Source organism: Dromiciops gliroides, chromosome 5 (genome assembly GCF_019393635.1).
Source record: "Dromiciops gliroides isolate mDroGli1 chromosome 5, mDroGli1.pri, whole genome shotgun sequence".
NCBI classification, from domain to species: Eukaryota; Metazoa; Chordata; class Mammalia; order Microbiotheria; family Microbiotheriidae; genus Dromiciops; species Dromiciops gliroides.
The window spans coordinates 187722883-187737846 of record NC_057865.1 but is presented as its reverse complement, the minus strand read 5'-3'; the positions used below and the strand labels follow the sequence as shown (position 1 = coordinate 187737846).

At 43.3% G+C, this 14964-nt stretch overlaps 1 protein-coding gene across 1 annotated transcript; it reads left to right on the top strand.

Moving 5' to 3' along the window:
• The first annotated feature begins 1248 nt into the window (after positions 1 to 1248).
• NECAP1 (NECAP endocytosis associated 1) lies at positions 1249 to 14530 on the top strand. The gene is made up of 8 exons (XM_043967901.1): positions 1249 to 1469; positions 8720 to 8820; positions 8956 to 9060; positions 10325 to 10406; positions 10742 to 10850; positions 10946 to 11132; positions 12143 to 12260; positions 12618 to 14530. The coding sequence occupies exons 1-8, from the start codon at positions 1375 to 1377 to the stop codon at positions 12664 to 12666; spliced, it is 846 nt and encodes a 281-aa protein (XP_043823836.1). The 5' UTR covers positions 1249 to 1374; the 3' UTR covers positions 12667 to 14530.
• Positions 14531 to 14964: the final 434 nt, after the last annotated feature.

The following is a 14964-nucleotide window of genomic DNA, read 5'->3' as shown; positions in this document are numbered from 1 at the left end:
GCTGTGAGAAATGGGTAGTTGTCTCCTCTCAATGTGGATATAACATTAAGTCATACTACCCTGACCTGTTTGTAGGACAAAGGTCTCAGATCCCCTCCTCCCCCTCAGGTTAGCAAGGTCACATGGTTCAAGGAGCCCTGGTCTCAATTAGGTCCTCTCCAGAGTTCTGTCCATATAAGGAAGTATAAGGTCCACTCCTGAGTTATGCCCATACAAGGAAGAGGGGTGGGAATACTGCGTTCTGATTAGCTAGTTTTTGTGCGTAGATTGTAACCCCTGAGTAATGGGACCAGTGATGAAAAAGGGGAAGGTCCATTCCCGTTAGGGACTAGGGTATAAAACAGGGCCTGCGAGCCCGTTTAGGGACACCCACTAGCTGCACACTAGGGTGCCTCCTTCTCATGAGAAGAAAATAAAGCCTTTGTCACCTCGCTGCTATGTTCCTGAGAATTATTGAAAAGAGGATGAATTTTTCCCTCACAGCAGCTAAGGTGATGGAGAGGATAGGGAAGCTGGAAGACCCCGGCTAGTTGTGTGACCTTGGGCAGGTCACTTAACCTCTGTTTGCCTCCGTTTCCTTAAATGTAAAAAATAGCACCTACTTCCCAGTGTTGCAGTGAGGATTAAATGAGAGAATATTTCTAAAGCGCTTCCTGGCACATGGTGTGCCGCTACTAAATGTTTATTTCCCTCTTACTTTCTTTATCGCAAGAGAGAAAAGGTAGTTAGAAGCCAAGGGGAGAGAGCTGAGGCCGAGAATTTTGAAAGTATCCATGACACCTGTCAGCTTGTCCATAATTCCAGTGTTCCCGCGATTATCATCTTTATGAAAAGCGCTTTGAGACCGCGAGAGCGCTCTATACACGCTCTGATTGGCTCAGCCATTGCTCCAGCTCAGATAGTTCTGGCCTCCGTGCCCTGCGGCGGGAGACGGTGTGGCCACCACACAGACCAAAGTTCAGCGATCAAAGTAGGGTCCATCGGTCGGGCACGAAGCGTTGCCAGTTTCAAAGATGGCTATTTAGGCAGAGAAGCGCAGGCCCTTTGCCAGAAAGCAATATGGCTCTCCCAAGGTAAGCGCCGTTTCCACGGCTGTCCGCGGCGAATCGAAGAGGCGGATCTGCCAGTGTCCAAGATGGCCGCCGAGTTACGGGCGGCTTCACCCCGTGCAGGTTTCAACTTGGCGGCCCTGCTTTGCGACGCCAACCCTCTGTTGGGGGCTCTCAGGAGCCCCGGCCGGTACGGCACGGAAGTGGCGCAGCCGTACAGCGTTCGGTGACGTCACCCTCTAGCCCTCTCTCCCCCGCCCCTGCCCCCGCCCCCGGTGAGGTCTCTGCACTCGCTTCTCCCAGAGACTCGGAGAGCGGATCCAAGATGGCGGCTGAAGCGGAATACGAGTCCATCCTGTGCGTGAAGCCCGAGATCAGCGTCTACCGCATCCCGCCGCGTACCTCCAACCGTGGCTACAGGTAGTGCCGCCTTCGCCCACGCCCATCGTCCCGCACCTCGGCAGCCGCTTCCCCGAGTTGTCATCCCTCTGTCCCCTTCCGCGCCCCCCCCCCCCCGCTACCCCTGAGGACTGCCCCCTTCCCCTCTGCCTCCTCCCGACCCCCGCGGCGCTCGTGGTCATCCATCCCTCTGCCCTCCTCCGGACCCCTCCGCCGCAGGACGTTGCCGTCCCTCGCCCCACCTTGGGATGCCGCGTCCCCAACCCACCTCCAGATTCAACCTGCATTGTCATAGCCCGTCTCACCTTTGGTCGCCTCCCCCCATCCCTGCCTGTCACCTCCCTCCTCAGGTGTTAGACCCCATCCCACCTCGGGACCCCTGCCACCCCCCACCCCCTTTGCCACTTGCCGTCCCACCTCCGGACCCCTCGCCCCGGTAGGATGAGCATCTCCCTTCCACCTTGAGACCATCCTCATCCTACGGCTAGTCAGACCCGGGAAGAACAAGGCCGGGAATTTTGACCCAGTGGAAGGGACACCTGTCAGCTGGTCCCTATTCATACCCTGTGCCTGCGTTATCTCAAATGAGATAGCACTTTGCAAACTGAAAAACCGCTATATAAATGCTCTTATTAGCTAATAGCAACCAAGGTACTTCCAGTCGTTCCATCAGCTCAGACAGTTCTTGTAGGGAACCACTTTCCTCTTCCCACCCGTTGCCATTTCCCAACCTACCTCTGGACCCCTACATCTCACCCCTGGGACCCTCGTCCCATTTTTGGATTCACCCTTCCACCCCCAGGAGGATTGCTATTAGAAACTCCCCCCATCTCCCATCCCATCTTTGGATCATCTCTTCACAGTCATTGCCATCTTCCCTTCCTCCTTTGTCCCCCTCACTCCCAGAAGGAACATCACTTTCCCATCCTATTTCTTTATTCCCCCTTATGATCATTATCCATCCTGCCTCTGGATTCTCCCTCAGAATCCCTGTCATCTCCCACCTCATACCTTTCTTAACCCCCTTTCTGGCTTGTTCCGTAAGCACTAAGTGCCAGGCTCCCACATTAAAATAGCCCCCACCCCTGAAATACTACTAATCCCAGCCCATCTGAGTTTTTTTTTAATTCTTCTGTATCTTTTTATTCATTCAATCTGTTCTTCACCCTTAACTCCCTCCCTCACCCCCCCCCCCCCCAATTAACTCCAGTGCTTTCAATAAATCATTAAATATTTGTTCAGCACCTACTATGTGCCCCACTCTGCCCTAGACTCTGGGGTTTCAAGTATAAAAATGAAATCTACTCACAGTGAGCCCCATATACTACACTCCCTAATCCTCTTCCATATTATCCCCATAGTCTTCCCTGCTTCCTTCAGGTTACTTTCCCCCCATTCCTCCTTTTCCTGTTTTCTTCCCATTTCCTAGTTATCCTTATCTAGCCCTCATATTTTGCCATTTGTCTTCTGAAGCCAGCAGTCACTAGGCCGTACCTCCCCCTTCCTGTTTTCTAGTAATCAGAAATTATTATTCTTGTTCCATTTGTCATAAAAAAGTATTATTTTCCTTTTCTGCCAACCCTGATTTCTTCTTCCTTCACTATCAGTTTTCTCTTTGTATGAGGCAATCACCTGGCTGTATTTTCTGACCAAAATCACCATTGGGTCTTTATCCCATGACATTTCCCAGTTCAACCTTTTCTGTTCACTATTATCAGTCTGTCTTCTCTCTCCTCTTTCCCTCCCTATCATTATCATAATCATCACTATTCTGACTCACTTTTATATAGTACTTGAAGGTTTACAAGCCTTTCCCCCCCACAACTAGCCTGTGAAGTAGGTTGTACAAGTATTATTATCCACATTTTACACATGAGAAAACTGAGGGCCAGAACAGAACAGTGTGCTCAGGTCACACAGCTAAGTAGGATTCATAGGCTTGATTCAAACCCAGGTTTTCTCATTCCATTTTCACTGTACCATGTTACAACTAACTCTCTCTCCCTCTCTCTCTCTCTTTCTCTTTCTTGTGGGGCAATGAGGGTTAATTGACTTGCCTAGGGTCACACAACTACTAAGTGCTTGAGGCCGAATTTGAACTCAGGTCATCCTGAATCCAGGGCCAGTGCTTTGTCCACTGTGCCACCTAGATGTCCCCCTACCTCTCTTAATTAGTAATACCTTAGCACCTACAAATCCTGGGTGAGATCTAGGAGATTCATAAACTGTAGGCAAAAAGTGACTTTGCCCTCCTTAAATTGTTTGTAGCTATAAGCACCAAACATGAATGTGGGAAGTAGTTTTTGCTGACAGAAAAATGTAAACAATCAATATTCATGAGGGTAGATTGGCCACCTTTGCATAGTTTAGGACTTTCTAGAGTAGATGAAGTGCTATTTCTTCTGCCTGAAGACTTGACAGTCATCTTTGCCTAGCTGGATTCTTTGCTTTATTTCCCTATGCTAATCACATTGCTTTTCCCTACACCACTTTAATACTGTCTCTCCTCTCATCATTAACTCTCATTGTGCTGTTGTCATATTGTTCCTCTGTGTTCTCCCAGCTTTCGGCTTAGTAGAATCATCACTTCATTATCCAGGAGGGATTTTGTCATTAGTCACTCTTTATTTAACTTTTCTGCATTTTACCTTTCCTTTAATCTTTTCCCAAGCTTAGCTTTTCCCTATTACAGGCGAAACTATTTCCTTGAACCCATTTTACTTTTTTGTGTGTGTATGAGGTGTGTAATTTAAGATTCTAAATGTGGATTCTAATCTGTTCCCCCAGTTTTTTGGGGAAACTGACTAAAATCACTGATAAAACGAGTTTAGGTTTTTAAGGGTTTATTGGAAAATAGAAAGAAAAAGATTGAGAACAGAATTCCAACAGCCTGGCATTCCTATCTTTCCTCAAATTTCCTGTGAAGTCCTCTGCTGCCACCACCACCAAGTCAGGAACCCAAAAAGCGCAAGAGCTCTCTGCGCAGGCTCCCTTTCCTCCTTCCTGTCTCCTCCCAGAAAATAGGAGGCTCCTCAAGTTGATTGGCTGGTAGCCTTGATAGACAGCACCCATAAGCAAACGTCATTTCCTGACGCCAAGGAAAAGCCACAATGCCTCTGAGGCATTTTCCTCATGGTGGAGCTTTCCCACAGCAAGTCTCCAGTAGGTGGCATCATTCTAATCATTACAGAGGCAATTGGGGTTAAATGACTTGCCCAGGGTCACACAGCTAGTAAGTGTTAAGTGTCTGAGGCTGGATTTGAACTTAGGTCCTCCTGAATCCAGGGCCGGTGCTTTATCCACTGAGCCACCTAGCTGCCCCTCATCAACCTTTTGAACTCTCATGACCAAAACATCCACTTTATCTTAGCTCTTCACAGGCGCTGTCAGTCATATACTATGCCTCACCATCATCCAAGACTATTTTGTAATGTTACCTCTATCATCTAAAGCTCTGAAATTAATTTTCTGATGACAATCTCCTTCCACATCTCTACCTCATTCTTCTTAAACTCATTCTTTGTTTTCTTCCTGATCTCTGTTCCTCTTTGTTCTCTCAGTCAGTTTTCCTTGTTCTAGCCTTTTTTCTGTTCATAGCATTGAATCCTACAGTAGATTCCAGCATTGACTCTTGTGTTTCCTTGTTTTTCCACCAAATGCCAAGTCTCCAAATCTCCGTAATCCCACCATCTGTCCATCTCTGTTTTCCTGCTGACATTCACTGCTGTAGGAAGTTAGGCAACTATGTCAGATGGGTCCACAATGAATAAATGTTATCTAAACTGAATTGGTCTCTCTCTGTTACGTAGCAACATTAGTATTAGAGTTCCCACATTGGCTGTCCTAGACTTTTTTCTTTCTCTTCAAAACACCAATGGTACTCTGCCCCCTCTTTCTCAGGAGATTGACCTTGTCTCCTTAACGAAAAGAAAATGGGAGACCAGACCTTGTAAGTTTCTGTTTCTCTTATTCCAAACCTCATTATCCATCCTCTCCTTTTGTCCAGTGTCAGAGGATGTGATAGCCTTTCTTTTTGCTAAGGTTAACCCCTTTACTTATTTACTGTATCCTATCCCCTCTAAGTGATTTTCCCAGGAATCATTACTTCACTTTCTCTTGTCTTTAGTTTCTCTATCAACTAGTACCCTTCCTGCTGCCTACAAACCTGCTCAGCTCTAACCTGTTTTAAAGAAACCTTAACTTTTGTCATCCCTTAAGCTACCTTTCTATATATGTCTCCTTCCTTTCATTGATTATCTATGTTCGCTTTGCCAGATTGCTTACCACCAGCAATTTGGCTTTTGACCCAAGTGAATGTTCTGAAACGAACTGAAAATGTTCTCTCCGAGATTACCAATGACCTATTAACTGCTAAATTTCATGACCTTTCCTCAGCCCTCACCCTCCATGATTTCTCTGCAGTTGTTGACATTACTGACCATCCTGTCTTCCTACACAGTTTTCAAGATGTCCTTTTCTCCTCATCCTTCTTTTTTCTTTTGAGGGAGATCAGTGGAGAAGTTTAGAATGAGACAAGTCATTGAAGCAGCTGTTAGTCAAAAGGATAGAGTAGAGGCCTAATTACAAGCACTGGGGGAGAAAGCTAGAGGCAGTTTCCAGATCTCCTCTTAGGGTGGGAAAGAACTAGGTGCTTTATCTTACTTGCCAGAAGTAGCAGTCTCCACCCATCCCATATTAAACTGATATACCAGCTTTAGCACCTCCCAAAGTAGTCACTGCAGTGCTTCTGGGCAGCACAGGGACCCATGATAACCTAGTTTCAGCAAAAGGTACTACACCATGCTATATGTAGGATCAGGGCTGTGTCCAGTCAGGGCAACAGTGCTAACTGCTCCTTCTCACTCCCATTTGCTATATCATCTGTTTCTCTTGGGCCATTAGCACGAGTGTCCCTGAGGGCTGTGTCCTGGGCCCTTTTTATATCTACACTCATTATCTTCCATAGATTGAAGAATCATCAGTCAACTCTAGGTAGATGAATCCCAAATATGTATAAATGTATAGGTGCACATAAACTCATATATGTGTATGTTCACACACACACACACACGGACCTTTCTCACATAAATGCACACACATTTACACACATGTGCATATAAACATGTGAATACATTTACATGTATATATCTTTGTGTCTATGTATGTATGTATGCATGTATATGAGGCAGTTAGATGTTCAATAGGTAGAGTGCCACCTGTGAAGTCAGGAGGATCTGAGTTTAAATCCAGCCTCAGATATTTAGCTGTGACTTTGGGCAAGTCACTTAACCCTTTTTGCCTCAGTTTCCTCATCTATTAAATAAGTTGGAAAGGGAAATAGCAAACTCCTCCAATATTTAGAAAACCCCTAGTGGGGTAAAGAAGAGTTGGACAAGACTGAACAATAACTTCTCTTTATGCACCCTTTATTCCAGCTTAACTGGACTGCTAACTGTTTCCCAATTGTGCAAACTGGAATGCCTGGAATTCCCTCCCTCCCCACTCTCTATCTTCCATCTTTTAGAATTTTGGTTTTAATTTCAGTAAACATTTATGAAGTGCCTACTAGGTTCAGGGCACCTTGCTTGGTGCTGCTTTGTCCTTAGCGTCCTACTTTTCAGAACTATTAGTATTTTCTTCCTCACGCTTTCCTTAGGTATTCCTAGAACATTTTGAGTTTTTATTTAACTCATTTATACACTATTTTGTATCTGTGTATTTCTAAAATTTAAGTTCCCAGGGGAGGGACATAAGATCTTTGTCTCCCCAATGTCAGCACAGTGCCTTGAACATAGGAAATAATATTTGTTGACTTGTTGAATGAATAATTGTTAGCTGGTACAAATAGCTAAGATTATATAGCACTTAGAGGTTAAACCCATGTTTTAAAGAATTTGGTACAATAAATTGTTTTATTAAATATTTCAATTTTACTTAGATGGACAGAGTGATATTGTTTATGGGTTCTAGTATTTGGTAATTTTTTGTTTTATTTGGTTTTCCCTCTAGCTTTTCTAATCAGCCTTTTCTTTACCTTGCTACTGTTTATACATCCTGACTCTGCTATCACCTTTCCATTCTCCAATTGTTGAGTGTTTAAATTCCTAACAACTTCTTGTCCTTTCTTCCACTCTCTCTAAAAAACAAAACAATACCTAAAAAGGCAAACAGTTTAAAAAAAAAGGAAAAAAATTGTATCAGATATTAAGAATAGCTTACATTTTGTATAGAGTTGTACCATGAATCATAAATCCCTTACAACAATGTCTTTATTATATAGAGAGTAACTCTTAAGTGGGTAGGAACTTGTGAAGGCTTATTATAGAGTATTTTTATTTAATAGAATATTGTAATGAGAGGGGCAGCATGATATAATGGAAATAATGATAGAACTGGAGTCAGGAGACCGATGTTCAAATTTTGCTTCTGAGTCCTACTAGCTATGTGATCTTGGGCAAACCAATCTTCCATTTCCTTATATATCAATGGGAATAACAATTAATGCACTTCTTGATTTGCAGGATTGTTGTGGGAAAAGGTCTTTGTAATACATAAAGCACTTTATGTGAATTGTTAACTGTCAAGGCATTTGAGAAGGTTTTTAAGCTAATGAAATTATTTTGGGGAGTAAGTGTAATGCAGTAGAAATACTAATGGATTTAGAGGTCTAAGGACCTGGGTTCAAATGCTGCCTCTACTAGCTGCGTGACTTCATTCTTCGGACTTTTCTTCAATTTTCTGATCTGTATAATGAGGGGGTTGGACTAGGTGATCCTAAGGGCTTTTTCATATCTTAGTTGATGATTCTGTGCCTTCTACACTTACTCAGATACTTAGTAATTATAGTATCTAGGAAGGAGTTTCACTTTAGAGTAATAATAATAATAACAACACTAACCGCTAACATTTCAGTAGTTCTTTTGGGTTTTTGAAGGACTTTATACACATTACCTAGTGATTCTCACAAGGCAAGTGATAATATTATCCCTATTTCACGGAGAGCTCAGGGTCACATAGCTAATAAGTATTTCAGAATGTAATAGAATCCAAGCCTTTCTTACTCCAAGTTCAACACTATTCCATGTCACTTCCCTCTGTAAAGTAATTGCTATTGACTAAATAATGAAGTAGACAGAATAGAGAGGGATACAGCTGTTTGGAATCTAGTACCAAGGAGTGGAGATGAAATGTTAGATGTAAAAGAACATTACAAAAAAAAAATAAAAAAGAACATTACTATGAACCTGAAGCTCCTCATTTTCCTGTCCCAGGGCATCTGACTGGAAACTGGATCAGCCTGATTGGACTGGTCGTCTCCGAATCACTTCCAAAGGGAAGATTGCCTACATCAAACTTGAAGACAAAGTATCAGGTAATGTAGTCAATGGGTCCTTTAACAGAGTTGCATCTTTAGGTTTTAGGCTCAGGTAGGCATTGTGAGATATCTTAAGTAAGAATGCTAGCTCAAAAGATACCTTTCCCTTCTTCCTCCCCTTTAATCCTTTAGGGGAGCTATTTGCTCAGGCACCAGTGGACCAATATCCTGGCATTGCTGTGGAGACAGTAACAGATTCTAGCCGATATTTTGTGATCCGGATTCAAGATGGCACTGGTAAGGGAACCAACGTTGGAGTTTGGTAGGGGTTAAGGGAGGACCAGTTATTCATTTCAGTATTGGCTCAGGTACGTTTGTGTCTGTCTCACCCAAACTCTCTTGGCTCCCTACTAACTCATTAGAGATACTGAAAGGGAGATTATCCCTTGTTTCATTGTTTCTTCTGTTGGTCGGTAGGGGAATTTTGATAAGTCATAGAGATGAGCACAGTAACCAAGACAAGCTTCATAAGTAGACTTGAGCCAGCCAATCAGAACGTCTAACAAAAATGAATAACTTTTTTTTTTTTTGTGAGGCAGTTGGGGTTAAGTGACTTGCCCAGGGTCACACAGCTAGTAAGTGTTTAGTGTCTGAGGCTGGATTTGAACTCAGGTCCTCCTGACTCCGGGGCCGGTGCTCTATCCACTTCGCCACCTAGCTGCCTCCAAAATGAATAACTCTTATAGCTCCTTTTCTCTGTGTGTTTGGTGTTTGTGGGAATCTCTGTATATATTTCCTGTAACACATGTTTAGTAGAGTTAGAGGGATTATTAGATTGAAGGTACATATGGCGAGAAGACAGGAGAAGTAATAGTAGTAAATGTGAGTTAGGCTTATATACAGTTTTTAGAGGATGGATGGTATGTTTATCTTGTTATCTTTCTGGGGTTTTTTATCCATATATGAGGGAATTCTCATCCTATGCTCAGGACTGTGTGTAGATAAGATGGAGACTTAGTCTAGTTTCTCAGTTCAAGTGAGGGGATCTAATGCTTATTCAGAGAGTTCAGAGGTTTGGTGTGACCTTATCCTACAGGAATTCCTTTTGTAGTTTACTTTTGTAGTACAAGACTGCCTTCACTAGATCAATAATCAATAATTTAATTGTTGTGGGTACTCCTTCCATTGGTGCTAATTACAACCTTGCTGTGCCTTAGGGATATTCTTCGAGAGCTACTATGACTGAATAATTGATCAGCATGCTGCAAACCTGATAATGAGTCTCTTTGGATCTTAAGTAGTTGGTCATTGGACAATATATATGCAGTCGCTTAGCAAGCTGGTACTGAAAGCTTTTTTAGTCAGGCCATCTCCATGTTATGATGAGGCATTGGAGTAGAATTTTAGTGGAGTAGCTTCAAGTGCATGTTAGAGATCTGGACCAGGGACTTGGTCATTGCATTGGTAGCGAAGGATCTAGCAGTTGGCTAACTGACTTCCATGTAGCAGGGTCTCTCCTAGAAGACACATTCTGTCCTGAGCATTGCCCTCCTTCCTACAGGACGTAGCGCTTTCATTGGTATCGGCTTCACAGATCGGGGTGATGCGTTTGACTTCAACGTTTCTCTGCAAGATCACTTCAAGTGAGTGTGACCTGTCTCTTAAATCAGGGAGAATAGTCTTCTGTTGTTTTCTCCTACTGCCTACATGAATTACCCCATCTCTTGTGATCCAGAGTCCTCCCTTCCCTTTCCCCTTACCACCCATGGTTTTACATCCATTTTACATTTCCATCCCCTATTTCTGTAAATCTGGGTTTGGAATGCTTCTTTGAAGTTTGGGGTTTGTGTTCTTATTCTTATAGGATTTCACCTGTAATTTTCATAAGAAAGAGAAAACTCCATCAGGGTTGTTTGTGAACTGTGGGTGGGGAGTTATCTATTGTTGTACCCCTAGCCACCTTTTCCTTTCCTTGAAGATGGGTAAAGCAGGAATCTGAGATCACCAAAGAATCTCAGGAAATGGACACTCGCCCCAAGTTGGATCTAGGCTTTAAGGAAGGACAAACTATCAAATTGAGTATTGGGGTAAGTTTGTATATATTCTTTTGACCCAACTCCACCAATACCCTTGTTTTTATTTCTTATGCCTTCATCTGTTTGTGCAACTCTGTCTCTTTTAGAATATTACAACAAAGAAAGCAGGAACCTCTAAGCCTCGACCTGCAGGAACTGGGGGCCTGAGCCTACTGCCACCTCCACCTGGGGGCAAAGTGACTATTCCCCCACCTTCAACTTCAGTACCCATTGCTAATCATGTCACCCCACCTCCCATCCAGAAATCCAGCCAAAGTGGCAATAATGATGCAGGTAAATCCTGCTTTACTTTTTTTGGGGCAGGGCAGTGAGGGTTAAGTGACTTGCCCAGGGTCACACAGCTAGGAGGTTTCAAGTGTCTGAGGCTGGACCTGAACTCAGGTCCTCCTGAATCCAGGGCCCATGCTCTATCCACTGCTCCTAGCTGCCCCCTTCTTTACTTTTCACATTGAAAACTAGCCTCTTCTGTTTTATCTGAGTCATAGTAGTGTGCCTTGGGAGTTAGGTGGTTGTGGACTTTTCTGTCCTGACCGAAAGATACATGGACGTTGTGAAGTGGAACTTATCAGCTCTAGGCTTCCAGGTTAGTTCCACCTTGATGGTAAAAGGACAGATCCCAGTTATATTCCAGGAGGCTTTAGGGTTGGTTCCATTATCATTTTATCTCATGATTGGGGGATTGGAATAAACCTTTTGCTTTGTTGATATTCTCATTCTTTCTCATGGCCCTTTTGGAAAGTGGGTAGGGACAAGGGAACTTGCCTTTCTGTTCCTCCCTGCTTCCTTTTTCTGAATGAGGATGCTGAAATAAGAAATGAAACTTTCCTTAAAATCTTTGTACTAGGAGTTAACCAGCCAAGAACCCTAACAGTTTCCTAAGCCATGCTTTTCCTTAGTATGCCTGCGTGGTAAGGGTATTGTCCAGAGATTCATGTTCTCCTCCCACCTCTGCCACTTCCTTATCTCTGGGTCCTCTCTGAGCTTTAGTTTTCTCAACTGATAGATGGGATAATGATACTTATCCTGCTTATCTCCCAGGGCTGTTGTGATGTATGTGCTTTAAAAAATTGTTAGTGTACCAAATAAGATCAAGTTTTTGTTATTATTGGATTACTTAGGATGATTCCTTTTTTTTCCTGTAGTAGGCCAGGGGGCAAAAAGGATGGTTTGGGTTTTTGGACTTTTCAAGGACATTGAAACGCACCAGATAATTTCTCCCATTTCTTTTCAAATTTAATAACTCTTTCTTTTGCATTTTCCTCTGCAATCTGCTCTGTGCTCAGATATCCTGTTAGACTTTGATTCTCCTGTTCCTGTCTCAAAGACACCAGCACCTGCCCCTGCTCCTGCTCCTGCTTCTGCGGTGACTGATCTATGGGGAGACTTCAGTACTGCATCCAGGTAATGGTCAGGAAGAAGAAGCTTACTCATAAGCAGGGGTTGAGGATGGGGTAGAAATTTTGGAGTGGAATATATGTAGTCATATGAAAGTCCTAATCTGGGAAATAGGATTAGCCTGCCTGCCCTGAGGTTAGATGCTCTTGATGAGGATATTATGCATAGTGGATCAAGGGATCTGGGTGTAAGGTGTGAGTATATTTTTTAGAGTATTTTTAGAGAAGGGATCATTGTTTTGATTCATTAGACTATAGAACACTAAGTTGAGATTTTTTGGGAATTGCTGTGAGTAAAAAATTGGGTAGCTTTTTTCTTAATGTTACTTTCTTGGCTTTCTTTCTCTTGTCTCCTGGAATGCAGCTCTGTTCCAAACCAGACACCACAGCCGTCCAACTGGGTCCAGTTCTGAGCAGCAGGGATAAACTTGAAGACCAAGAGAATCCAAGGGCACCAATTTGAGGGGGGGAATTGGGACACTCCACCTTCTCCAGAACTGAAATTCCTGGACAGTCTTTTAAAAAGCTTTCCTCTTGCAATCAAGAGCTGGTTTATGCACCTCCCTACTGTTGATTACACGCTGGACAGCCCAGGGAGCAGCTGTTGCCTAATGAGGCTGAGAGGAGGGTTGTGAGCCCACTTGTACCTGAGCATGCAGTGCTTGCAAGGCCAGGGTCTCTATTTCAAGGGGAATTTACCTATTCTCACAGTTGTTCAGCTCCCCCTTTTTCATTCTTTACCCTTCTCCAAGGCCATCTGGTGGCCCATTGCCTTTTTTGGGTGGCATTGTGGCAGGGAGGGTTTGAATGGCCTTTCAAGTAACACAGTAGGTAGGTGCAAACCTTTTTGCAGCTCCATTTGGTTTCTGCAGCTGAAGGGACTTAATCCTTTGGGAATAGATGTTAGGAGCTAAGGAGACACTGACCCCATCACTGTCTTCTTTATCCGGAGCTAGTTGGGATAGAGTTGTCTGAGATTAATTTCAGGCCTGTGTGTTTACAAAATGAGTGGTGACAGGTGAGCATAAGGGTATGGAGATAGATTTGTGAAGCTCTTGCTCCCCACTTTCTGCCATATTCTCTTCTTGCTAATCTCATTTGGGGAAGTGACAGTGCTGGGAGCAACTCCATTGCCCTCTTCTATGTTTACACGTCTCTCCCTTTGAGAAGAGGGTTGTGTTGGTGCCATTTGCTCTATCACCTTGTGTTTCTTCACCAGGGCAATGTCTCTGACCAGGGTAAGATTTTGGCTGTTCTCCCAAGTTGCCCCAGGTAGGCGTTAGGTTCCTGCAGCCCCATCTAGTCGCTTCATTGGAAGCAAGACCTTCCCTTCTTTTGCCTTTTGTGTGACCTAGAGTTGAGGGAGTGAGGGTCTGTACTGGAGAAGCACAGAGTGCTTAGTCCTCTTGCAAGTGATGGTGTAATGTGCCCTCCCTTCCTTCTTTTCTTGGCACCTGGCGTCTGACCTGGGTAGTTTTGTGGGACCATGTCTGTCTTCTCTGCCCATTTCCCATAAAGCCTGGCCCTTGTAACCAGAGAAATCCCCCTGACTCAGCTCTTCAAGGAAGGACTGCTGCTCTGCTGGTCCCTGCCATTAGTAAAGAAAGCCCAGGAGAACCATAGCTACATTGGTCTGACAAGCTTTGCCAATGGAAGGCGGCTCTGACAGCCGTGACCCAGAGGAATAGCAGAGTCAAGCTGGAGGGGTTTTTGTTTGCTTTTTTTTAAACAACACTTCCCTTTCCCTCCTCAATGCTGTGAAGAGAGTTTCCTTTCCAATAGGAAAGGACATTCTCATTTGTTGCTGTTAATGAGCTAATTATGATGAGGGGAGGATTTATTGTGATAAATCAGTATCATTCCTTTTGCTGTTCTTTAATTCTGGATGAAGAGCCTTTGAGTCCAACCTGGAAACACATATGATCTTCCCTATCCCTGAAGTCTTTTCTTGTCCTTTCCATGGACTTGTGGGTCCAGGTTTATTTTTGTCTTATTTATTCCTATGCTGTGTATCAAGCAGTTCTGCACTTGCTGAGCTCTAGAAGGTCCTTTTTAATTTCAGATGGAAAACACTAAAAGAAAATATGGAGAATCACTAGTGGTTAACCATTGGGAGCCTCTTTTCTCATCTTCCTTCACCTGTTCTTACTTTGCATTCCCCAAGATGATAATATATTATGTATATGAACTGCTGCAAAACTGAAAAAAAAGATATATATGTATATAAAACATAAGGTGTATTGGTGCAATAATGGTAATTAAAATATAGAAAAGGGTGGTGTCTGTTTCAGCTTGATTTGCCTTGTTGATTACCCTATTGGTTTATTGATTATGTTTTTCTGAGCCCTCTGACTGACAATGTAGGAACACTTCAGAATTGTGTTTATTTCTCAAGAAACTCATTGGACTTTTCAGATATTAGGCTAGGTTTATTTAAAGCAATAATGCTTTGCCTTGGTCTCTGAAGCCCCCCATATTTGATTTTATCAGCTGTGAACAATTCTTTGTTTCTCTTAGTACAATCTGGGATATTCCTTACTATATCTCAGCTACTGTTCTTTGTACTCCCAAAACAGTGCAAGATGTAACTATAAACTTAAGCATAGATTTTATTTTATTTTATATTTTTAAATGAAAATATTTTTTTTGAAAATAGGAAAGGACTTCATACCTATAAGCTGCAGTCAATTTATCACAGCATAATTATGGAT

Bases quoted from the DNA above. Each gene is read 5' to 3' on its own strand.
- NECAP1 (XM_043967901.1), top strand. From the start codon at position 1,375: ATGGCGGCTGAAGCGGAATACGAGTCCATCCTGTGCGTGAAGCCCGAG. The intron at 11,133-12,142 runs GTAAATCCTGCT...CTCTGTGCTCAG, and splicing joins AAGTGGCAATAATGATGCAG to ATATCCTGTTAGACTTTGAT. The intron at 12,261-12,617 runs GTAATGGTCAGG...CCTGGAATGCAG, and splicing joins GACTTCAGTACTGCATCCAG to CTCTGTTCCAAACCAGACAC.